Genomic DNA, 25,778 nt, shown 5'->3' on the forward strand with positions numbered 1-25,778 from the left:
CCAGAAAATAAGACCTGTGGATACTAATAGGGGTTTCAACAACAATACGTGCACTAATATTTAGAGACAGAGGCCAGAACAGAGGATAAAGAGCTCTGAGGAATGAAATCTCTTGGAAAGAACAGTAAAGCAGATATGAAAACAGGCAAGCAAAGATGCATAGAGAATCAATCTACGAGGTCCAACAGACTAACAGAAATTCCAGCAAGAATGAAGAGTGGAAGAAATTATTGAAGAAATAAGAATAATTTATAAACTGAAAGATGAAGGAAGACCTATGAGGTAGATCATTGTGAAGGATCAGAACACAAGGCGTAAAGATCCCAAAAAGTTCTAGAATGAAAAAATAGGTTCCATTCATTAGACTGAAAACCTGAGTAACATCAGCGATGTGTTTCTCATCCACACTTTCTTACAAGGTAATTGAAAATACATACCAGACCAAAAACAAGAGAAAATATTGGATCTAGTAAAGGGAAAGTGAAAAACAAACACATGGGGGAAGCCATAAAGTGCCAGAATGACACGTGGGACAAGTTACAACAGCTCTCAGTTCAGAGCGAAGCAAGACTGAGAGTTCTGAGGGAGGTCTCCAAAAAAGGGGATCATTGATATTTCAGTATTTTGAAAAATAAAAACTAGTGATTACTGGGTAGCCAATCTGATAGAGAAGATTGGAATTCTTATCCTTAGATTTATTAGAAATTATGAGTGGAAAAGGCAATTAATCAAAAAAAAAAAAAAAAGGAAGTGTAACCATAGTACCCCTTCTGAGCTTTGAGCTGAATATTAAGTCATAGTAATGTAAATTGTGATTACTGATTGAACTAAAATTTGTCCTGCAACTGCACTGCAAAAATGAGAAGATGAAGGCCTGTATATAGATGTACATATACATGCGTGTAAGGACGAGTAGATGTATAAATAAAACCTTGTTGTAACAGAAGATGATGTTGTTAAAAATATATCAGTCTTTCGAATATAAATAGAGCTTGGAAGTAGCCACTCTGAAGTAACAAGTAAAATGCCAAACAGAATGAAAAATCAACAGCTCTTCCCAGATCCATAAGAGAAGGGAGGATGCAGGACAAACTGCTGCCCCCAAGGTCAGAGTCAGACAGGTGAATGCAGAGAGTCACCACTTCCTGGAGCACAGACTCACCGGTGGAAACCAGTGCCAGGGGGACAAACCTGCACTGTAATTGATGACGTGCTGGAGGCTCCGTGTGGACAACTCTTGAGAGTTAGAAACTCCAGGGGGACCCAGTTATGGGTGAGCCCCTATAATCTGTGAATTTTACCTCCCGGAGTTCAACCAGGTTCCCACAGTAAACATCAGAGAAAAATCCCCTTGTGTTTCAGTAGAGGGAGGGAGAAAAAAATCTGAGGAACACTTGTGAAGTTCACAGACCAGAGGCACAGCCTAAGACTGAGACCTAACCACAGGACTATAGAACACTTCCCCTCCCCACACCTCACTACCACATCACTAAAGGCCTATTTACAGCAGTTCCTTTTACCTTTTTAGCATACATCACATCTGGCTATGAAGAAAAAATTGCAAAGCATACTAAAAGGCAAAAAACACAATTTGAAGAGACAGAGTCAGCATTAAAACCAGACATGGCAGGGATGTTGGAATTATCAGCCTGAGAATCTTTTTAAAACCTATGATTAATATGCTAAGGGCTCTAATGGATAAAGTACACAGCATGCAAGAACAGATGGGAAATGTAAGCAGAGAGATGGAAATCCTAACAAAGAACTGAAAAGAAATGCCAGAGATAAAAAACACTGTAACAGTAATGAAGAATGCCTTTGATGGGCTTATTAGTAGACTGGAAAATGGCTGAGGAAAAAAATCTATGAGGTAGAGGATATACCAAGAGAATCCTCAACAACTGAAAAGCAAAAAGAACAAAGACTGGGGAAAAAAAGACAAAACAGAATATCCAAGGACTGTGGATATCTGCACTTACATATATACCATGGTAACAGTCATCACAAGAGAGCAGGAGTAGCTCTATTAATTTCAAACAGAGTCAACCTTAAATTAAGGAAAGTTATCACGGATAAAGGAGAGCATTACAAAATGAAAAAGAGGTCAATTTTCCAAGACATAACAATTCTTAACATATATGCACCAAACAACAGAACATCAAACTTACATGAGGCAAAAACTGATAGAACTGCAAGGAGAAACAGATTACTCCACTATCATAGTTGGAGACTTCAATACCCCTCTCTCAAAAATGGATAGAACTAGGAGGCAGAAATCAGTAAAGACATAAACACAACACCACCATCAATCGATTGGATATAATGGACAGCTATGGACTACTTCATCCAACAACAGCAGAATACACATTTTTCTCAGGCTCACATGGAACACTCACCAAGACAGACCACATTCTGAGCCATAAAACACACCTTGACAAATTTAAAGGAATAGAAATCAATGTGTTCTCTCAGACCACAAGGAATTCAACTAGAAATCAATGATAGAAAGGTAACTGGAGAAACCCAAAATATGTGGAGATTAAACAACACACTTCTAAATAATATAGGGATCAAAGAAGAAATCTTAAGAAAAATTAAAAAATAGTTTGCACTAAATGTAAATACAACTTGTGAAAATGTGCATGATGCAGCAAAAGCAGTTTCTAGAGGGAAATGTATACACTGAACGCGTACATTAGAAAAGCAGAAAGACCTAAAAGCAATAATCTAAGTTTCTACCTTAGGAACCAGAAAAAGAGCAGATTAAATCCAAAGTAAGCAGAACAAAAGAAATAGTAAGAATGAGAGCAGAAATCAATGAAATTTAAAACAGGAAATTGATAGAGAAAAAACAACTAAATGAAAAGCTAGTGCTTTGAAAAGATTAATAAAATCATTAAGTGCCTGGCCAGGCTAACTAAGAAAAAAAGACAGAGGACACAAATTACTAGTATCAGAAATGAAAGAGGGGCCATCACTATAGATCCCATGGAAATTAAAAGAATAAAGGAATACCATGAACAACTCTATGCCCACAAATTTGATAACCCAGAAGAAATAAACCAAATCTGCCAAAACTTACACAAGAAGAAAGAGATGATCTGAATAGGTCTACATCTACTAAAGAAATGCAATCAATAAATGATAACTTTCTAAAACACACATGGCCCAGATGGGTTCACTGAATTCTACCAAACATTTAAGGAAGAAACTATACCAACTCTCTCTATACAATCTCTTTCAGAGGACAGAACCAGAGGGAATACTTTGTAACTCATTCTATGAGGCTAGCATTATCCTAATACAAAAACAAAACAAAGACATTAGAAGGAAACAACAGACCAATATCACCCATGAACTAGCTGCAAAAATCCCCAACAAAATATTAGTAAATCAAATCCAAAAAAGTATAGGAAGAATTAAGCACCACAATCAAGTGGGATTTATTGCAGGTATTCAAGGTTGGTTCAACATTTGAAAATCAATTAATGTAATCTATCACATCAACAGACTAAAGAAAAATCACATGATCTATCAACAGATAGAAAAAAGCATTTGACAAAACCCAACACCCATTCATGATAAAAACTCAGTAAACTAGAAATAAAAGGGGACTTCCTCAATTTGATAAAGACCATCTACAAAAAACCTACAGCTAACATGATACTTAATGGTGAGAAACTCGAAGCTTTCCCACTAATATCAGGTATAAGGCAAGGAACGTTGCCTCTCACCACTTCTCAACACTGTACTGGAGGTCCTTGCTAATGCAGAAAAGCAAGAAACGGAAATAAAAGGTACAGATTAGGGAGGAAGACATAAAGAGATATTAAAAATAGCACTGTAAGTATGAGGAGAAATATTGAAATAAGTATCAGAATTAACAGTTAAAAGAGATCTGGTCACAGGGAAGGACACTGCCCTTTTTTTAAAAAGAAAAGTTCCCTTTGATATTGTTTGATTTCTAACTATTTACATTTATTACTGGGTAATTTTTTGAAGAGAAATGCAAAAGGAAAAATAATTGCAAGAACAAATGGAAATAATCATGGATATGTACATAAAAGCTTACTAAAAGGAACATATCTCAGCATTTTTAATGGGAAAAATGTCATAAATAACCAAATTGTCCAACAAGAGAGAACTTTTTAGGAAATTATGGTATAACCATGATAAATATAATACAGCCTTTAAAATGTAGAATTTTCAATGATATAGGAAAGTGTTTATGATATATTAAGGGGAGGAAAAGACTGTAAAACAGTAAAGACACAGAAGTAGTCAAGTGTACACACCAAAATAACAAAAAAAGTCAGAGAGCCCTTGATAGGGAATATACAACTTTTATTTTCCTTGTGCTTTTATATAATTTCCAAATCTACCAAAAGCATGTTGCTGTCGTAGTAAAATAACACAAGTTTTAAACACACACACTGAAAATCTTAGGATTTCATTATTTCCAAGTGATGGAATTGTGGATGAGCTTTATTTTCTAGTGATTTTTTTCATGCATGCATTCATTCATTCAATTGTCCATTTGTAGTAAAGACAATGCTGTGCGTTCAGCCAACCATTTGGACACTCTTCCTAGGTACGTATGATGAATACATTTCACCACCTCCCTTACCATTGGCCTGGGGTTATATGGCTGGGCTCTGCCCAATGGAAATGGGGAGAAGTGTTGTGTGCCTGTCAGGGCTGGTCATAAAACTCCTGCAGTATCTACCACTCTAGCTCCTCTCCTTCCATGGCAAGTTTAAGGATTCAAAGATGGCATTCTTACAAGATGGAAAAGTCTGGGTCCCTGGGAGCCTGAAGCAATCCTGCCACATTGGAATATGATGTAATCAGACAAACACCCGCTGTCTGAAGCCACTGAGATGTTGGGGTTATTAGAGCCGTTCATCTATCCTAACGAATACAGCATTACTATTATCAGTGGGAAAACAGAAACTAAAATGCTCCTTCCAAAATACAAACCTTCAATAGCAGCCCATGGTTTATTGAATGAAGTCTTCAGGATGGCAGATAAAGTCCTCCATGCCCTGGTCCCATGCACTTCACATTCTAAAAATCTCACTGTCCCTCCGAATCACTCCCAAAGCTCTTGGAGCTATTCTTCCCCATTACAGTACTGATCACAACCGTACTGTAATTAGTAGGTTATTCATCAGTCCCTTTCACTAGATTGTGTGTCTCCTTTAAGGCAGCAGTTGTCTTTCATCTTCACAGATGTATCTTCAATGCTTAATGCTATGTGCCAGGCAGATAAAAGATGCTCAGTAAGTATCAGTATTTGCTGAATAAACGAATAATGTGCTACTAAATGTTCAGCCCCCTGACAAATCATGAAATTTCAGAACCTGGAAGGTAGGGAAAAGCAATTCTCATTTTATCAGAATATATTCTCTTCTAAAATAAATCCTCAATCTCTGAATATCTGACTAGCTAGCCTAAAGCTCTTGAAGTCTTACTGAAATGAAACTAGAGCCAGGAATCTAATATATTTTTGGACTGGAATTGGTTCCTAGACTAAATCCTTTATGGGTCTGTGAAGCTTTAAAAATTCTGACTTCCTAAATTCAGAATTGAACTTTCTTTGTCTTAGGAATTTACAGTGAAATTACTCTTGGACATTTTAAAGGTGGTGGATTCTGAATTATTTCAGAAAGCAAGCAACCTTAGAAGTGTAAGAATCACCACTATAACTCAAAATGTTCCACTTGTGAGGGAGACATTCTCAGAAAGCACTCTATTTCATGCTCCCTGGAAACTTCAGGTTTAAGAATAGCCCTTCCATTAAATACAAAAGCATTATTTTAAAATGTAGTAAACAGCATCTTTCAAAGTTGAGTACTTTAATAGTATCCATGAAGAATGTAGTTCGTTATTTTAAAAGCTTACTTTTATTTTTTAAAAAAAATCTCTGATTTCACCCACAGTATATAAAGAACTGGACTTTCAAGAAATTGTTTCTTCTTTTACATAGATTATCTTTAGATATGAAGAACCAAATTATTCTTTGGTTTTATTATATGGGAAAAACAACACACAGTCCTTTAGTCAAACAACTTTGTGGCATTTATATTCCATTGCACAGATATGGGTTATACAAATTAGTAACACAAGTTATTTCTTAAATTCCAAACATTTTCTAAAATATTATTACAGCAGATGCCAAGGTTATTAAAACATCAAGGTGGAAATCATACTCTAAATAGTTAAATATGACACTGAAAATGCCGCACATTTTAATTAGAGGAAAATTAAAATGTGTGCTCAAATGCTCTAACAAACTAAGTAGCAGGGCAACTAACAACTACAAATAAGTCACTGTGGTCCATTTTTACGTATGCATATATGTGATTATTCTTTAGTAACCCCTTCTCTAGAAAATGCATAATTAAAACGTAAAAATCTGGTTAAATGATTTAAAGAAATTTAAGTTCTTCCTAATACCTAAGATCTATGGTGAAGTGTACTATTATTTAGGACTTCATACAACTACTAATTCAAGATAAAAGACACCACACTTAGAAAGAAGAAAAGATTTTTTTAAAGGTAATGGTTTTAATTGACTTAATGAGATGAAAAGATAGTGAAGCCCTGTTTGCTACTTACATGAAAGGAGATTTTAAAAAATAATCACTGCACAAAATACAAAGGGCGGGGTTATGCTGTGATATTTAACTTTTCTCTGTAATGTTTTTCTTGACTGTTCAAGAACAAATTAAAGTTTCCACGGCAAATTTGTTTTCAAAATGCCGAATCGTAACACAATTGCTGACTTCACGTTTCTGAATACCTGTTTGGGAGGGAAAAGTCTTTTAATTTCTGGTTCTTGAGCAATAAACATTCATATTAATCTTCACAGTTATTATTTAGACATATAGAAATATTTCACTCTATATTCCATGGACTTCTATAGTTTGATTTTTTAACACTGGAGAAAATAATTGTCTTCTCTTTTCTGAACTAAGTGTCTTAACGAATATTATTAACAATAACAATGCTATACATATAAATTTATGACCTATCGGAAATGTTCTATATCTTGACTGTGGTGGTGATTTGTTGAAACTCAGAACTACACATTTAAAAGGGTGAATTTTATTATATGTATAAGTCTGGCTTTTTAAAAAGTTACGAAGAATAAAGACAATTTTAAAATGTAAGAAATCAAGCAGTAGGTTTCAGGTGACTGATCACCCTGAGGTGAGAGAACAGCATTATTAAAAGTGCTAACAAAAAGCCAAGAAAGCACTTGTACTGGATGCCACAGTTCCAAAGAAATCACATCACAGTGTATTAGAATGGCACTTCTTACTTTCTACAGCTCTGTCACATGTACTTTCATTATTTGTACAGTAATCTGGAAAGGAAATGAAGAGATACCCTCATCCTTAATTTTTAGGTAAGAAAACAAAGGATAAGTGTTTTGGCAAAGCTACATTAGTTGTGTCAGTGCTCTTAATTCTTCAGCCAAATTCCTTTCTAACTAATCTGACTCTGATTATCTTCAACATGATCCTCAAGGCAAACTCTGCTTAGAATCCAGATCTCTAAGCATTCACCTGAAGAGCTCCTCTAGACACCCTCTGGATAAGAAGAACCCTTGCACAGTATGGCCAAACCAAGGTGCTAGGATGGAAAGTTGGACTGGGTGACTGTATGGAAAATGAGGGAACAGGATCCCCAGGCAATGCCATTTCACATTCACCTATTCTCTCTATCTGAAAAGAGTCGATTTAGAATTCAGATGATTGTTCAGAAATCTAGAGATATTACTGTGATAAAATATAGTTTTATTTTCTCACTCATGGCAAGCATACTGGCAACAATGACTAGCCTATATCTAAATCTAGTTTAACACAATGAAATGAAACAACAAACTTTTCTGCAACACTTTAACATTAAAAAGTATTACCTTTAATGGTTTCTCTGCGTTGCAGTTTGTAAGTTTCTTTGTCATGGCACAGTCGATAAATAAAGAAGCCCAGGTGATCAACGTTTTCAATGCGATCAGTGATAACCATGTGCTCATGAATCAGATATGACTGAGGCAAATAGGTCCCAGCCTACATTTGGAAAGGAATAGACATGAATATCTCAAAACATACATTAAACAGATGAAGAAAATAGACAAAACTCTTAGAGACTACAATGCAGAGCAGAGGTTGGTAAACTACTGCCCACCATCTGTTTTTATACATAAAGTTTTACTGGAAGAGTGTCATGCCATTTGTTTACCTACTGTCTGTAACATAGAATTGAATAAGTTGCAGCAGACATCTTATTTCTTGCAAGCCTACTATTTATTCTCTGGCCCTTTAGGAAAACAAATATAATTTAAGAAATTGTATTTTAATTTCAAAATATAGAATATTAAAAGGAAAAAACCCAAACTGCAAGTCTTAGTTTCTTCCTAAAATTTTTAGCTATATGTTCAGTAAGATGGGCTCCTATAAGGCTAATTTCTCAGCAGGGAATTCCAAGATGCTATAACAGCATTATTAATAAGAAATATTTGAAAATTTTATACCTTTATGTTAATAAGTAACTCCAGTAGGTTTCTGGGCGGCATAACAATGGAAGTGTTCAGAGGAATCACATAGCACTTATCCAGGTTAAGATCTAAATAGGCTGTGAGTTTCTGGGAAGAAAAAGATACATTTTCATTAGATTAATATTTGTAACACAGGCATCAACTGGATTTTTAAGAATAATTTGTACCATTAAAATGGGCTGGCTTTAGAATGTGTAACTCACTTGGCATTTCAACAAATCAAGAATTTGGTGGGATAGGAATGGAAGTAGTAATGCAACAGGAAAATTATTGCTACTAGTAAACAAAATTCTTATCAGGGGTTGTTTCTATAATAAATGACAATAATAAACTATTAAAATAAACTGCAAATAACCTATCATCCGATTAATAGATTTAGTTCCCTCACTTGTAAGCCCTAAAGCCCTCCAAGGCATCAATACATCTTATGTAAAAATTAACTTCTCTCCTGTGCATCTAGAATAGCACTAGTTACAACTATCCTTAGAGAATTGAAGTAACAGTCAATTATTAAATGATTTTCTGTGTTCTTGTGGTTCAGCTGAGAGACGCTGGTTGAGAAAGTCTGTCTCAGAGTTTTAAGGATTCAAATGAGTTAAACCAAACCATGTAAACACTCAGATTTCTAAGAGCTCAGTAAGTGTTAGCTATTATAATGTACTATTTGCTTTGGATGAGGTTTATTACCTTGAGGTAAGTAATTTTTCAAACAGGTTTATAAACACTCATCAGATGTGTATCAGGCATGAAATGTTTACAAAGCTAACTTCAATGATATGTCTGAATGTTCATCATGGCAAACTTATACACAGATGTAAAACCCAAAGGTAACATCTGAACTTCCAAATGTCTGAATCCCGATTGGAAGAAACAAAACCCTGGTTTGAAGGGACAAAAATTATTGGGAGAATTTAAATATCAACTAGATATTAAATAATACTATATTATCATGTTAATGTTCTTAGATGTGATAATGACCTGGTCATGTGGGTGAAGTCTTCGTTCTTAAGAGATAACAGCTTAAGTATCTAGGGATCAAGTGTCAAACAAGAGAAAAAGAGATGAAGAATGTAAAATTTTGGAACCAGGCAGAGGACTTGGAGTAGTCACTGTATTTTTACTTCAACTTTTCTGCATTGCGAACAATTTTCAAAAGCTGGGAGGAAATGTAGAATGAGAGCTTAAAAACAGATGAACAAAATGATGCAGAACTAAAATTACTGATTTCTGAGAATGCTACATAGAAATGGGAAAACAAATCACCTCTTATCTAAGGAAATGGGGGGCACAGAGGAAATAATAGCCATTTAGCAGCAAAGGGGGAATAGCCATAAGGTGGGCTTTAAGACATCCAAGGCAAGGGAAAAAGAGGTAAGATGGGGGAAGGCCAGGTTCACTGAGAGTCCACTTCAGATAAAGAGCCCTTCGAATGTGGACAGTTTATCTTGTAGGGCAGAAGAAACCCAAGTCCTTTTTTTCTTAAAGTAAAAACTAAACTATAAATAGAATAAATTAGCAAATACCGAAATTAAAACTACAAAAAGCATAAATTAAAGAGCTCGCATTCCTTTTACAGTTCGGGACACCTGGCTTACTTTGTTAAAGTCATGAACAATGTTGGCAGGATCACTATCTGCAAACTCTGGGACAGGCACGCTGATGAATTCAACCTCGTCTTCCTCAAAGATCTTGATGCTTTCTTCAATTGTCTGGTACTGAGCAGCTGGGGCATCTGCAGAAGGCTCATTTAAGATGACATCATCTTTGATGTACTTTATTCCACAGTAGTACACGTCATCTGGCTACAAAGAGTTTAAACACCATTTCAGCAAGTCAGCAGGAGACAGGTTTTTAAATGTAAGCATTACTTAAGCTGCCACCTCTATTTAAATAGCATTTTGCTTGCAAACTTTTACTTTTAGATGACAAGTCAGACAGTTTAATTACAGAGTTAATACATTCTTTAAGATCAGGTTTTGAAGTATTGTAAAAAAACAGCTTCAGAAGGAGAGAAGCAGTTGATTTTCTCTTTACTTTTGTGGTCGACAAGAATAGAATATAAAAGCAATTATCCATCTGGTGACAAGAAACACACAGGCCTATTCCTACCTGTAGGCATTATTTCTATAAAAGAATATATTCAGAAACTAATAATGTTTTTTCTGAAAGAACATACTTTTAAAACTTTTGATATGATTTACCGATTAAATGATTTTTCTCTTATTAGCCAAAAGAGGGACAGCTTTCCTGAAATTTCCACAGGCATAGAGGTAGTTATGATTTTTCCTTAAAATATATCATAACTAAGTAGAAAATATCAGATTACAGCAAATTATTATAAAAATTATTTTTAAGAAGTATACATATATAATAAAGACTAGGAGTAGAGAACAAAACCTTAAGGCAACAGTGGAACTGCAAATGATTTTTTCTGTATCAAATATATTTCTTGTAAAAAATTGTATTAAAAAACATGACTAGTATTTTAATAATGTCTATCAACATGCCATCATCTCAAAAAATATAGAAAATAAGCACAAAATTTATACATCTTCTGGTAGTGTTTCTTATTTTAATAAATCTATGTCAACAGTTTCTCCAAATGTCAAAATGTTAAAAAAATAAACCTACTGAATTATTGCCAAGAGAAATCTATCACAAAATAGAGACCATAAATCATAATTATAATCTGAAGAAAAATCTTATGTCTTAACCCACTGAGATTACTATTAAACACTCAAGTTATAAAGAACTTTCACCCTAAGAACTTCGACATTACTGCTGAAGTCATAGAGCTCTTAGGAGAAACCATGGACTGGGAAAGGGGCAGAGAGAAGTGGTGCCAGTATACTCTGGGCCCAGAAGCAAAAGGCTACTGTTGGGGAGCCCCACCTGGCCAGCAAGCTATAGTCTATCAACATGACATTTGTGGCTGATGTATTTATTCAACTGGCAATTGATAACACTATAGCTTAGCCACTAATTATGGTAGGAAAATGAAGGTTAGTCAACTTTGAAAAATCACCCAACAATCTATACCCTTAAGTAAGCATCATTCCAAAACTACATTATTCTGCTTTTTTGACTGTCTAATAGGCTCAGCAAACTTCTATTCAGAAGATTTTTAAACACAGCTTTAAAACAGGACCGCTAGTCTGGCTAAAGACCACAGACAAAAAGTGCAGGCTAGGACAAGTTGGGCCAATTTTCTAATACACACGAAGGCAAGGCAAAAAAGTTCTTAGCATTTTTCCACTTACTTGAAGTGCAAAGTATTTGTACAGGTAAGCCCCTCCAAGAATGACGCCTGCAAGCATAAATGCTAGCCCAAAGCACATGCACCAACACCAGGCTCTTCTCTGGCCAACTGGTACCACTTCATCTGGGTCCTAGAATATGAAAAAGACTGACGGTCAGTATCTATCTCCAGTCAAGATCACAGAAAGGTCAGGAGTGAAAGGAACTTTAAGGATTGTCATTTTATAAACAAAGAAATAAAGACCAAAGGAGTCAGGTCCCTAATAAAGATCAACTCAGGAATGATTGAGTGGTGGTGCCAGGACTCAGCACAATGCCTCTTAAGCTAAGACATCAGTCCCTTGGGAGAGTTCTGCCTTTTAATTCTCAACATCCCACCTGCTACCCATATCTCTGGGGCAATAACATATTCCATAATCTCTATTTTCTGTGCACAATTTTTGGTGATTAAAATTTCTTCTAACATTTAAAAATACAGAAAAGGCTACAACACAACTTTGTCATGCAGTATCATGGTGCTGAGCCTTGTATATTACAACTTCAGGGTATATTAGATTATTTGTAAAATTATCTGTTAGCCTGCTGCAGGTAGTTAATATTTCATACCAGGTATAAAGCCATTCCTAACAATACACAAAAAAAAGTTAAGAGGAAAATAAAGGACAGAACAAACAATATGAAACAAACTTTTTAAACAATTAGAATCTCAAAAAATAGGACAAACTTGGGGCCAGCCTAGGTGGCGCAGCAGTTAAGTTTGCAAGTTCTGCTTTGGTGGGGTGGGGTTCACCAGTGTGGATCCCAGGTGCGGACACGGCACTGCTTCACAAGCCATGCTGTGGTAGGCGTCCCACATATAAAGTAGAGGAAGTTGGGGATGGATGTGAGCTCAAGGTCAGTCTTCTTCAGCAAAAAGAGGAGGACTGGCAGTAGTTAGCTCAGGGGTAATCTTCCTCAAACAAACAAACAGGGCCTGGCCCGGTGGTCGAATGGTTAAGTTCGCGCACTCTGCTTCTGCGGGCCAGGGTTTCGCCGGTTTGAATCCTGGGTGCGGACAGGGCGCTGCTCATCAAGCCACAATGAGGCGGTGTCCCACATGCCACAGTTAGAAGGACCCACAACTAAGAATATACAACTATGTACTGGGGGGATTTGGGGAGAAAAAGGAAAAAAAATAAAATTAACAAACAAAACAGAACAAAACAAAAGCAAACAAACAGACAAAAAGTTAGGAGAAACTTATCCAGAAATAATCCTGTAAATCCACTGTCCCACCTCAAAGAATCCCAGTCTGACAAAGTTCTTCATTTTTGAGATAGAAGCAGTAGAAAAACATGAAGAAAGATTCAATATGAAAAACATTTATAAAGTCAGGAGACATACAACTTAACACAAAATTGGTAGAATTTTAATTTTGATCTCCTCAAAGAAATAATTGAGCATCAAGTGTCATCCGGGGTGATGACAGTCAGTCCTTGGGGACTGCCTTTGCCCTTCTAACTCAGTCCCTCTACTCTGTCACTTCTGAATTATAGCTCATTTCTGACTTGCGCCCAGGTTCATGTGAAAAGAGATATCAAACAAACGAGATTTGCTGCTGGTATTATATAACTAGTGGCTCAAGAAATTGTACACACAACAAAAGAAAGGTTCCAACTAACTTGAAACCAACATAATAAAATATATGCTCAAGTTAGCAGGATGCATTTACAGCCTCTCAAGTAAATGACTCTATCCTTTACTTGGAAAACTCAATATGGGATGGATTAGGGGAGAAAGTAGACTTGACCTATGCCTCCACAGATAAATAGGATATAAATAAAAAGGAAGAAAAACTGTATGAACAATGCTGGATATGAAGCAAGAATTCAGTTAGGAAAGAATGAAAGCTAACGTTATATTTTCAATTCTAAGCTGATGAATTTTAAATTGCTACTATTAGGGAAAAGCCCAATCCTAAATGTCCTAGCCAACCAAGAACAATTTAAAGCCAGAGAGTGTGTGCCTAGGTTGGCTGAGGTTTTAATGACAGAATTTAACACTGTAGAACAAACGCCTTTCAATCTGAGGACTAGCTCAAACGGGAGCCTCACACTCTGCTGTGGCAGGCGTCCCTGCCAATGCACTGAAGGTATAAATGAGGCGAGGAGCATACTGCAAGGAAGTAGTATGCAATGAGAATACACCTAGAGGAATTTATCAAGCCATACAAGATACCCCATCTGTGAGTAGAAAGTTACAGGAATTCCATGGAGACATAAGGTATTATGAAACTTGAATGACAAAGTATATAGTGTTTTGTTTGAGTCCTTGTCTGACATAAATATCTAAGGAGATAAGAAATAGTTCCTAGCATAATTATTTAGGGTGGAGGCAGGGTGGGGCGATGAAAGTGACAGATGGAATAGTCATTTCTAAACATTTGGTATCAGCTGCTGAGACAGTCAAATGTGCGTACAACACCCACTCTGTTTGGCAGGCTCTCCTCCTTAGTAGCACATAAATGAATAGCCAAAGAGCATGGGCAGGCACTTGTAAAAGAATATGCAGCCCCAACTGCCAAATTGAGGACAAGTTTCCAGGTCTTTTGATATATCATTTCTAACTGGTCAACAAACAATAATTTCTGAATAAATTATGAATGTCTACTGTGTGCCAAAAGCTGTGCTAGGCACTCAGTATATACACTCTCTGCCAAGAAAGAGGTCATTCGGATGAACCTGGAAAATAAATATACAAAAAGAACAAAAGTATGATATGGGCTTTAATAGGAGAACGAAAGAAGGGATGATAGCATCTGGGGAAGACTTCGCAGGGGAGAAAAGACCGGAGTGGAATGTTGAAGGACAAATACTCAGGCAGAAGACAGACTGAAACCACACGTGCCATGGCTGGAATACCCTGTGTGGTGGGGAGGGCATAAGAGATGCGATGGAGAGCTAACTGGGGCAGATCACAAAGGACCTTTGTATACCATGCCATGGAGTTCGAATTCTCATGTTCATTCAAAAATCACATTTCGGGACTATGACAATAAAACAAAAAATTAAAATTTCTCAAAGAATTCAACGTGTAAAATATTTCACTTAGCCAGAGGTCACTTGTTCAGCACCTTAATAACGTGAACCATGGCTTAAGAATCAGGAAATAAATGAATCTCTGAACAGCCATTATAGACTCAAAGTCCATGCACCACAGTCACGTACTTCATAAAAGAGCTATCAGGTCTTCAAAGTCCATCTAACCTCTTTTTTCTTTAAATTCCTAGTAATCACTTTCTACCTTGTGTTAAAATAATTCACATACAGATCTTCTCTCTCCCTACTAGGCTATAGGGTTTTTGTGAGTAACCATTCATTTTCATTTTGCATTACTGGTAGCTCAAGGACAATCTTGTCACTTAGTTGGCATTCAACAAACATTTGATGAATGAATGAAATTTAGATATTTTCTTAAAAAGCTTAGTTACTTATTTTTTTAATGACCCAGAAGAGTTACCTCAGCAGCCAGCATGATAATGAGGGGTGGGGGCAACATAAGAATTCTTGATGCACAACAGATTGAGGCCATCTAGCAAAGAACAGCGGCCCTACAAACTTAGCCCGGCGCAACATTCATTAAGGGCCTGTCATCTGCAATGTACTATGCTAGATCCCGTGGGAAATTCAAATATGACTAAGACATGGCTCACATGTTAAGCAATTTACAGTCAAAATTAACATTATGCCAGACAGACATAAATGATGTTCCATATCACAATCTGAGTCATGGAGAAGGGATTAAAGTATATTCAAGACAGAAAAGTTTTTTTGCTTTTTTTTGAGGAAGACAAGCCCTGAGCTAACATCTGCTGCCAATCCTCTTCTTTTTGCTGAGGAAGACAGGCCCTGAGCTAACATCCGCACCCATCTTCCTCTACTTTATATGTGGGACGCCTGCCACAGCATGGCTTGACAAGCGGTGCCATGTCCACACCCAGGATCTGAACCAGCGAACTCTGGGCCACCGAAGCAGAATGTGTGAACTTAACTGCTGCACCACCGGGCCAGCCCCAGAAAAGTTTTTAATTTAAGCGATTTATTAAAAGTCAATTTTAAATGATAAAATTTTAACAGTTGAAAGAACAAGCTTAAAAGAAAAAGCCATACATATAAGACTTAACAAGAAAAACCTCATGACATCTCAAAATATTTAGACAATGCATTTGACAAACTCCAACTCCCATTCATAATAAAATCTCTTTGCAAACTAGGAAGAGGTGAAATTCTTTAACATGAATAAGCCTAATCATCAAAAACCTACAGCAAACCTCATACTTAATGGTGAAACTTCAGACTTACACTATACCCTTTCAAGTCAGGAATATGAGGGATGCCCATTAAAACTAATTCTTTGTTTCCATTCAACATTGTACTAGAGATCCTAACTAGCACACAAATGACAAGGACAAGAACTGTCATTATGTGTAAACGATATAATGTCTATGTAGAAAATCTGAGAAAGTCAAATTATTCAAACTAATTACAGTTCAGCAAGACTGCTGAAGATAAAAAATCAACTGAGTCAAAGATTTATACACGAACAGTCATAGCATCATTATTCATACTAGCCTCAAACTAAAAACACCACAAACATCCACTAACTGAGGAATGAAAAAATAAATTGTGGTATATTCACACTGAATCTCCAAAACATGCTGGTGAAAGAAGTCCAACACAAAAGACGAGTTACTGCATGATTCCATTTTTATGAAATTCCAGAAAAAGCAAAAACACTAATGACAAGAAGCAGCTTGCCATAGCTAAGGACTGGCAAAAGGGAGAGGTAAGAGGCACGAGGAGACTTTTTAGGGTGATGGAAATATTTCATATCTTGATTGTGGTGGTACAAATACGATTTTATACAATTACCATAAATTCAATCAAATTATACACACAAAATGGATGAATATTATTGCATGTAAATTATATTTCAATATGGGGAGTGAGGGAAAAATCAACTGAGTTCCTATATACCAGGCAATAAAAGAAAGTCTAACAACATCAAGTGCTGGGGAAAGTGTGGGACAATGGGAATTGGGAACTTTCATACAGTTGACAGGAGTTAGTACAGTTGCTTTGCAGAACAATTTGGCAGTATCTGATAAAATTAAAGCTATATATATATCTTATGACCCAGCAATTCCACTCCTAGGAATATAACCCTAGATAAACTTTTGAACACGTACATAAAGAAATAGGTCCAATAATGATTACTGCAAAATTGTCAATAAGAAAAAAATTGGAAATAACCTAAATGTCCATCAAGTGGAGAACAAAGTATTACAGGTTCATGTAATAATAGTTAAAATGAAACCAACTGGTACTGTTGATTTTGAAATAAATCTCAGAAACATAACGTTGAACCAAAAACAAAAGCAAGTTGGATAATACAGTATGCAATGTTTAAGACTTTAAAAATATATAAAATGGTACTACAGATTCTGTGTTTTGTATGTTTGGTTTGTTTCATAAAGAACAACAACAAAAATGAACAAGAAAAACGAAAATCACTCATCAACAAGAGCTTCTTCACTGGGGTATATAACCTTACCTGGCCTAATTTGAAACAAGCCACAGAGACATTTCTTCCCCTTGTACTGCAATAAAACTGGTGCACCTTAAATTATGCTGATAAAGGAAAAGAACTCCCACAGGGGCTGCACAATTATCATCTCATTAATCTTGCTAAAACCTCAAGTCCGTACCCCAGTTTATAAATGAAGACACTGAGACACACTGGCCTTATAATCACTCAACGGTAGTGTAGAAAGATGGCTTTCAAAAGCTTTCTCGCTCCTGCACTGCACTAATTTCTGGTTCAAACAAATATTATCATCATCTGATAATGTAAAATTCCTTAACCAATTATATCTTAAGCAAAATGAAGGGTAAATTTTGGTACTTCAATTCGTCAAGAATTATTAGGTCACCTCAATCAGTTCCCTAAGAGGCTTCAGTAAATGAGGTTCAATTACAAACTTAACTCAGACAAAATGCAAGGGTTTTCACATAGCTTTTACTCTGTTCCCAACTAACACATCACCTCACATCCTCGGGTAGTTCTGTCTGAGCCGTCTTTATATGATGAAACACAAGAGACTTTTTTTCAAAGCTCTCAGATATACTATTTTGCATTATGATAACAAATGCAACAGCGACACTTTAGGAACCAGAATACTAAAGAGGAAAATCTCTCTTAGGGTTAAAAAATACATTACAAAAAAAAGAAAAGAAAAAAAAGCAATGACATAAAAACACTTTAAGTAGAAAAACAAGACAGAAATGCAGAAAAGAACCAATACAATTTATTCAACTCAGAGTAGTACAAAACACGTACATTTTAAAACAGTTTTTTCTAAGACCTCATCAAATGACCTAAAGAAGCTGAAAAAGAAAGATATAAACCCGTAAGAAAGAGAAGAAGGACAAAGATGGAAAGATGGATAGCAGAGAAGAAATGTCCACATTTTGGAGGATGGGAAACAGTTGGACAAGTGGTAGTTAACTTCTCTGTCTCAATTACCTCATCATAAATGTGGATTCACAATAGCACCTATCTCATAGGGTTGTTGTGGGGATTAAATGAGGAATATATGTGAAGCATTTAGATCATTGCTTGGTACAGAGTAAACAGTAAGTGCTTAATAAATGACAGCTATTATCCCCACCATCTGACAGCTGGGAAAGGTAGGCTGGAACAAGTATGTGCTGGGGTTGAAACCAATAGAAAGTCATCTACAGCAGAATACTGAAAAGGCCCACTGGAAACGACATTGCTGGAGAGGAAAATTAAATCACTTCCTGTTCCAATAAGAATTTTAAAATAACAAAAACAAACCTTGGTTATCATTTAAAACCTAATTTAAAAATTTTCAAAATGCTTTCCTAACTATATTCTCAGAACCACAAAAGTTATGTAGGTGGTGCTCCAACTGATTACTGTCATGTAAATACCAGTACTATTCATTTACCCTTGGTGCATGTTCTGTTCACCTGCCTTCCACATCAGCTTTCCTTCCCCAGTGTGGGAGCATCAAAAAGGCACGATCCAGCAATCTGTACGTTATTAACAACACTGATCACCAAATACATTCTGCTGTATGTAAAACACAAAAGCTACGGCTAAGAAGCAAAAACCTATCAAGGCACCAAACATTTGTTTCCCTTTTCTCTTGTTCATTTAAATCAGTATCTGAATTTTGCTATCTGATTTGACTTTTCAAATAAGATTGGTACTATCTCAACTATGGTGACAAAGTTCACGTGAGAAATGTTGTATCTGACACACAAAAAGGAAGCAGGTTTCCAAGTGACTGGCATTCCATGAATAACAAAGTTACTGCATTATTTTGTACTTGGAATAGGGAGAGGTTTAAAAAATGAGAAATTCATCTAAAATTACAATGTCTATAGAAGAGATTTCTTCTGAATGACTTTTTTTTTTGACAAATCCTATGACAATATATACAAGCAGTAATACAGGAACAAAAAAATTAAAATTTTAAAACCACTGCATAACAATTTAACTATTGCGAGAAATTTATGAAATCTGAACCAAATTACTGGCATTATATAATATTAAGCACAGGCCTAGATTAAAAAAAAATAGGTCAAAACTAAAAAGAAAAATCAGGCTGTAAAGGCTTTTAGTGCTGGATCATAGCTTAATCACTTTTATACCATTAGGGGCAAGGAGAGTATCTGGTGCAAAGCAGAATATGAATACAGGAATACGTTAAACTCTTCTATTCTTTTTTCTATATATTTTTAAAGATGACCATCATTTCTATACAATGTTTATTCAATCTACACTGAAGAGAACTGTACTAGTGATAATATTTTATGAAGTGAAATGTCAGATTTTCAAATTCAAATTGGTGATATTTAAAGTACTGGGAGTCAACAGAAAAGCCCAAACTAGCACTAACAGATGTTTGTAAACAACAGCATTATATACAAATGTTATTTATTGTTCATAACAGCCTTTAGCAAGGACAGATAAATTAGTTAATGTAGATTTCTTCTGCCACTGGCTGAATCACGACTTCATATTGTTCCCAATTAGAATATCAACTGTCTTCCTAAGAATTTTAAGTACAACAGGGATGTTCTCCTCTCTACAATTCATTATAAAACAAGTGTCAAGATTAGAGGGAAAAAAAAAGCAAACCTGTTCTGGACTCATTTTTGCATAAATCTTGGATTTTAATGTCACTCACTAAGATAATTACACATTCATATTCAAATATGAGTAATTCCATTTAAAATGCAGAACTTTGGTAAGAAAATTCCAAGTATATTTTTCTAAAAGCACAAAATAATTTAAATCTAGAAAATTATATTTTCTGTCTGACTTTAGAATTTTGAAAGTTATACAAAATGACAATAAAAAAATAACTCCAGGGGCTGGCCCGGTGGCATAGTGGCTAGGTTAGTGCGCTCTGCTTCGGCGGCCCGGGGTTCATGGATTCGGATCCTGGGCACGGACCTACACGACACTCATCAAGCCACGCTGTGGTGGTGAGAAAGAACAGAGGAAAACTGTCACAGATGTTAGCTCAGGGCCAATCTTCCTCACCAAAGAAAAATAATAATAAGAATTATTATTATTCCAGTTCTTGAGATCAGAGATATTTGTGTCTCTATAGCAAACATATAAAGAGTGCTTTGAACCTATGCCTAACACCAATGCATGGACAAGAAATACTCTGGAGTCATGTGATCTTGCTCCCTTATTCCACCACTCTCCTAGCTCTTGGATCCAGGGCTGTTGTTTTCTTGTGAACATAGATACAGACATTTAAGTAGGTTGTGGTTAATTTGGTTTACATCATACTTGGTCTTCCTCAGCTACAGTAGGTACTTCTTGACGGTTCGGGTGCTTAGTAATTTTAAAATTCCTAGTATAGTGTCTGGCCATGCAATGATCATATATGTGATCAGTATAGTTTTCAGAAAGAAAAGATCCCCTGTGGAAGGACCACGAAAGGTCACTTAGTCCAATACATCATTTTACAGATAAATATAATGGGGCCCAGAGAAGTTAAGTAAAATTATGTGTGTAGTATCATAGAACTAATAAGGCCTAAATATCATCTGACTCCACATGCATCTTAGGGAAAGAAAAGCATGGAGCTATGAGATCAACCACCTGAATAAATGATAGCTTAGGCAAATTAACTCTGGTAGAAAGCGAAGTGACACCATGTCACAACTGGATAATACTCATACCCAACCAGAAATGACACAGTCTGAGTTTCTATAGAATTCTGCCATCTTAATGGGTTTACTTAAATTGAGCCACATTCATAATAAGCACCATATATTTTTTTTTAAAGATTTTATTTTTTTCCTTTTTCTCCCCAAAGCCCCCCAGTTCATAGTTGTATATTCTTCGTTGTGGGTCCTTCTAGTTGTGGCATGTGGGATGCTGCCTCAGTGTGGGTTGATGAGCAGTGCCGTGTCCACGCCCAGGATTCGAACCAACAAAATACTGGGCCGCCTGCAGCGGAGCACGCGAACTTAACCACTCGGCCACGGGGCCAGCCCCTAATAAGCACTATATATTAACCATTACAACAGTAGTGCAGCTATTATTAGCATGTTGACAAAACAGGATTTTTCTCTATTGTTCATCAACTTACAAAGGACAGTAAGAAAAAGTATTAAAATCATATGCACATGAAGCAAAAACAATAAAGGCAAGTAAGTCAGAGACATCAGCATATAAGCATTTCAAGATAAATGAGAAAGGCAAGATACTAAATATAAAAATGAAACCTAAGAAAAGTTAGAGTAATAAAGCTACAAGGCAAAATCATAAAGTTGGTTAGTGAGTAAGTTGTCTCTAAAATCACTCATGAAGGAGACAGTTCTGGAACATTAAAGAGGGAGAACAGAAGAGGCCTCATAGATCTTTCTAGGCCATACTGTCTGACCTTAAACTAGTGCTAATAATAATGCAGATGGTTACCATTTTTATCTATTAATAATCATTAAGTCCATTTTTAATGTTAAAGCAAATATTCTAATAAATCTTTAAAAAGCTATCAAGATAGCTGAGTTGAAAGTCGTACTATTGATTTCCAGTTAAACGGTTATCTTTACTTCCTCCTGAAAGTGCAACAGACAGTAAAGGGATAAACAAATAAATAAACCTTAAGTTAGAAAATGGAAATGAATGAGAACAGATAAATTGTCAATAAAAATTTTGAAAGCCAAAAACATAAGCAAAATACCTCAAGTTTCTAGAGGAATAAAACAAAACAAAACTAGTTATGTACAAAGAACCAGGAATCAGAATGGCATCAGACTGGAAGATAATGGAGCAATGCCATCAAAATGCTGAAAGAAAATTACTGCTAACTTAGAATTTTATACCCAGATAAATTAACAATTACATGTGAGGACAGAGTAAACATTCTCACACAGGCAAGCTTTTAAAAAAATTGATCTCAGATACTTTTTCTCAGATTTATAAAACTGCAAATCCAATGTGGGATGGAGGCCAAGGTAATTCAATTCCAGGATGGTAATTACTCTCAGGACATCTGTATAGCAACGTGCCTAGAATGCAACCAGTCTGGCTGGTAAGAATGAAGAATGACAAGTGGGATACTGCCAAGAAAAATATGAAACTTGATAAGTTATCTGGTAAGTCTGTAGATACAGAAGGGCTGTCAGAGAGTCTGAGGATGAATTAGCAATAAATATATAGAAAATTAAGCAACTCTCCCTCTCTGACCAAACAGCAATCATCAAATCCAGGCAAAATAAAATGGTTTTGTATGAGAAAGGAAGTAGAATAAAGTCATGCTATATTACTCAGGTGTAAATAATGTTTATGTCACTTATAATAAAAGCCTTATCAATTGAACCAGAAATTACTGTAACTATACCAGAAGAATAAGAGTGTAGGATGTAAATATATAGAAAAGGCTCAACATTCCCTTTCCATATTAGGAAGCCAGTAGGTAATCTAAAATTACAAAAAAACAAAACCACAAAACAGCAGTATAAGCAAGTATCTAGAGTAGAAGTTCTCCAAATATAGGTGTCCAGGGACACCCTTTCCGGTGGTCCACAAGGTCAAAACCATGCTCGTAATAAAACTAAGACACTTTTTTTTCATTCTCATTCTTTGACTGGTGTACGGTGGAGTTTTCTAGAAGCCAAATGTGTGACAGGACAACAGGCTGACTGCAGACGCTGACAGGAGAATCCAGCTGTCTTCTACCAAACTATTCAATAAAGAGTGTTGCAAAAATGTAAAACAATGTTACTCTTACTCTTCTTAAAAGTTTGTTATTCAGAAAATTTTATTTTTCATAAAAATGTTATTTATGTTAACATGTTATATATTTATTATCTTAATACGTTTGCATTTCTAATACAATAAATATTAATAGAGATAATCTACATAAATCAAAAGCTCTTTGGGATCCTCAACAATTTTTAAGAGTGCAAAGAGGTCCTAAGACCAAAATGTTTGAGAACCACTTATTTACAGAAATATGAAGCTAGGATCACCATGTACAGTTGGCCAGGTTGTTCTGAGTACAAGGATGCCAGACAAAGGGGATCAGTGGGGCCAGAATCCAGTTATGCTCTGCTCACCAAAACCGCACAGAAGGTACCTTTTTCTAATTTGCAGTAAGGCATGGCATAGCCTAGTGGTCACCCTAATAAAAAAAGACCAGAAGCTAAAGAGTGAATGCTATTGCCTCAAATTAATCTACAGGGATAGAAATTAGAATAAGTGGGTACCTCAAAGTGGAGAGGAGGACAGAATGCAAAAGGATATGAGAACTTCCTGAGTTGATGGCAATATTCTGTCTTGACTGGGTAGTTAGTGCAGGTGCATACATTTAAAATTATCTAACTGTACACTCAAAATCTGCGCATTTTACTATACATAAGTATAGTGCAATTTTTAAAAAGTGGGTTCCTCTGAGATAGGGCAGGACTATTTACATTTTAAGACTAAGTATTACTTTGGTAAAACCCAAAATTAAATTTACAAGATTCTAGCAACACCTATTATGTAATAGAGAAATACAGACTTTTACATGAAAATGGCTATAGCTACTGAATGCTAAGAGTCCTGCTGCTGCAGGAACGAACCCTCACCAGAAAACCTGGAGGGGGGTGATTTATCAACAATACTACTATGTAACTGACAGGTGAGGGAGGGCTAAGCAGTAATAATACCACAAGTAATATTCCAAAAGAAGAACGATGAGGGGGTGAAAATGGGGCTTTATAACAGATGAGGATAGAGGAAAAGCACTAACATTTAATGAGTTTCTATGTACTAGGGACATTAACTTTGTCACTCCAACACTATAGGTGTGGTACCACCATACTACTTCACAAACAAGGAAACTGAGGCTTGGGAGGTTTCCTGACTTGCCAAGTTATCAGGTCTAGCTTACAATATTATCTTTTGCCAGTGGGATCAAACACTATCTGAAAACGGCTTTAGGTTTGAGGCATTAGTCTATAAAAAACAAAACAAAAATGAAAAATTGCTCTGCTTCATTAATTTTCTACTTCTATCTTGAAGTCGTCTACTTCTAGAAATCTTTAAGAGAAATTTACTCAAAACAAGTAACATCTGCAAAGCTGAACCAAAGCAAAAAGGAAAACTAGATGATGCTCCATTTGGTCCCAGATCATCTAACTGTTTAACAATCTGATGAATGACAAACGCTGTGACAGAGTGGTGGTTGTAGTAATAGCAGTAGCAGCAATAATAATAGCAGCTAATATCTACTGAGTCTTACTCTTATCTGTTCCTGGCATTGTGATGAACTTCTTAGAGATTATCATATTTGCCATTTTGCTGACAGATGAATCGAGACACAGAGAGCTGAAGTAATTTACCCAAATGTCACAGTAAGTGCTATAGACAAGACTTAAACTCTAAAGGATAACCTCATAGTCTGGGCTCTGAATAAGCAGACAATTTTGCTTCCTGAACTGTACTCCTCTACTGAGTGAAGGGACGAGGACAACAGGGAGAAACTGATTGATTGCCCCCCAACCATTAAAAAATGTAAAAATCATCCTTAGCTACAGGCACATCTGGACAGCGTAGAGGCTGTATAACAGTGGCCCATGTCAGGCCTTCAGGGTTTTTGCCTGAAATTCCTGTATGAATTAGTTAATATTTAAAAATCAGGTTTTAAATAAAAACCCTGATTCTAGCTTGCCTTTAAAAATGAGAAGATCAAGCAACACTGGATCTACTTTCTTGAAATGAAAATGGAGACTTCTAACCTGTTAAATATGCGAAACGCCCAGCTTCACCAATTCATCTGCTTGGGCCCAGGAGGCAGTGTTCTCTGCTTAACACACCTCGTGCTGCCCTAGCTGAAAATGACAGGCCAGGAAGTGCTTTTCCTAGCACTAAGAGGAAAGCAAGGAAAAAATGAATTGAGGAGAAGGCTATTAAATGAAAGATAAAAACTGCTAAGAGTAGTATATACAGCAGAACAGAAATACTAGAGAGGTTGGCTTGAAAAGATGCATTTTAAGAAATGCAGACTTGGACTGCCTCTTAAAATCATGTTTCTCAGCATGAAGATGGGTCTTCTTTTGGATGCTGCAGTGATTCAAGTTATTTACTTAACAATGCAACTTACCTTTTGATTTTTAGATTAAACAATTTTAAACATTATAATCATATTTAAAGCAGAGAAAATTTAACATTTAAGCTTTACTCTTACCTTGGTCTGCAAAATAGACATATTTTAAAAAATAATTTTGGCATTAAAAGTTAAACATTCAAATATACAAAAATCCATCAAAACTTCTTGTTTTTTATTTTATTTACTCTTTTTGAGGAAGATTAGCCCTGAGCTTACTACTGCCAGTCCTCCTCTTTTGGCTGAGGAAGACTGGCCCTGAGC

The 25,778-nt window shown here is 36.0% G+C and overlaps 1 protein-coding gene across 2 annotated transcripts in view; it reads right to left on the minus strand.

Moving 5' to 3' along the window:
- Nucleotides 1-4,327: 4,327 nt before the first annotated feature.
- Nucleotides 4,328-25,778, minus strand: part of ITM2B (integral membrane protein 2B) — a 28,254-nt gene continuing 6,803 nt past the window's right edge. For both annotated transcript variants that reach the window (XR_011427768.1, XM_001489841.6), the window contains exons 2-6: nt 11,827-11,955; nt 10,162-10,368; nt 8,543-8,653; nt 7,928-8,078; nt 4,328-6,805 (exon numbers count right to left, since the gene is read on the minus strand). Coding sequence is in view for 1 of the 2 variants with exons in the window: in XM_001489841.6 (XP_001489891.1) it covers nt 6,720-6,805; nt 7,928-8,078; nt 8,543-8,653; nt 10,162-10,368; nt 11,827-11,955 (684 nt within the window). In the remaining variant the exon portion in view is untranslated. The remainder of the gene's footprint in view (nt 6,806-7,927; nt 8,079-8,542; nt 8,654-10,161; nt 10,369-11,826; nt 11,956-25,778) is intronic.

This window comes from Equus caballus, chromosome 17, assembly GCF_041296265.1.
Source record: "Equus caballus isolate H_3958 breed thoroughbred chromosome 17, TB-T2T, whole genome shotgun sequence".
NCBI classification, from domain to species: domain Eukaryota; kingdom Metazoa; phylum Chordata; class Mammalia; order Perissodactyla; family Equidae; genus Equus; species Equus caballus.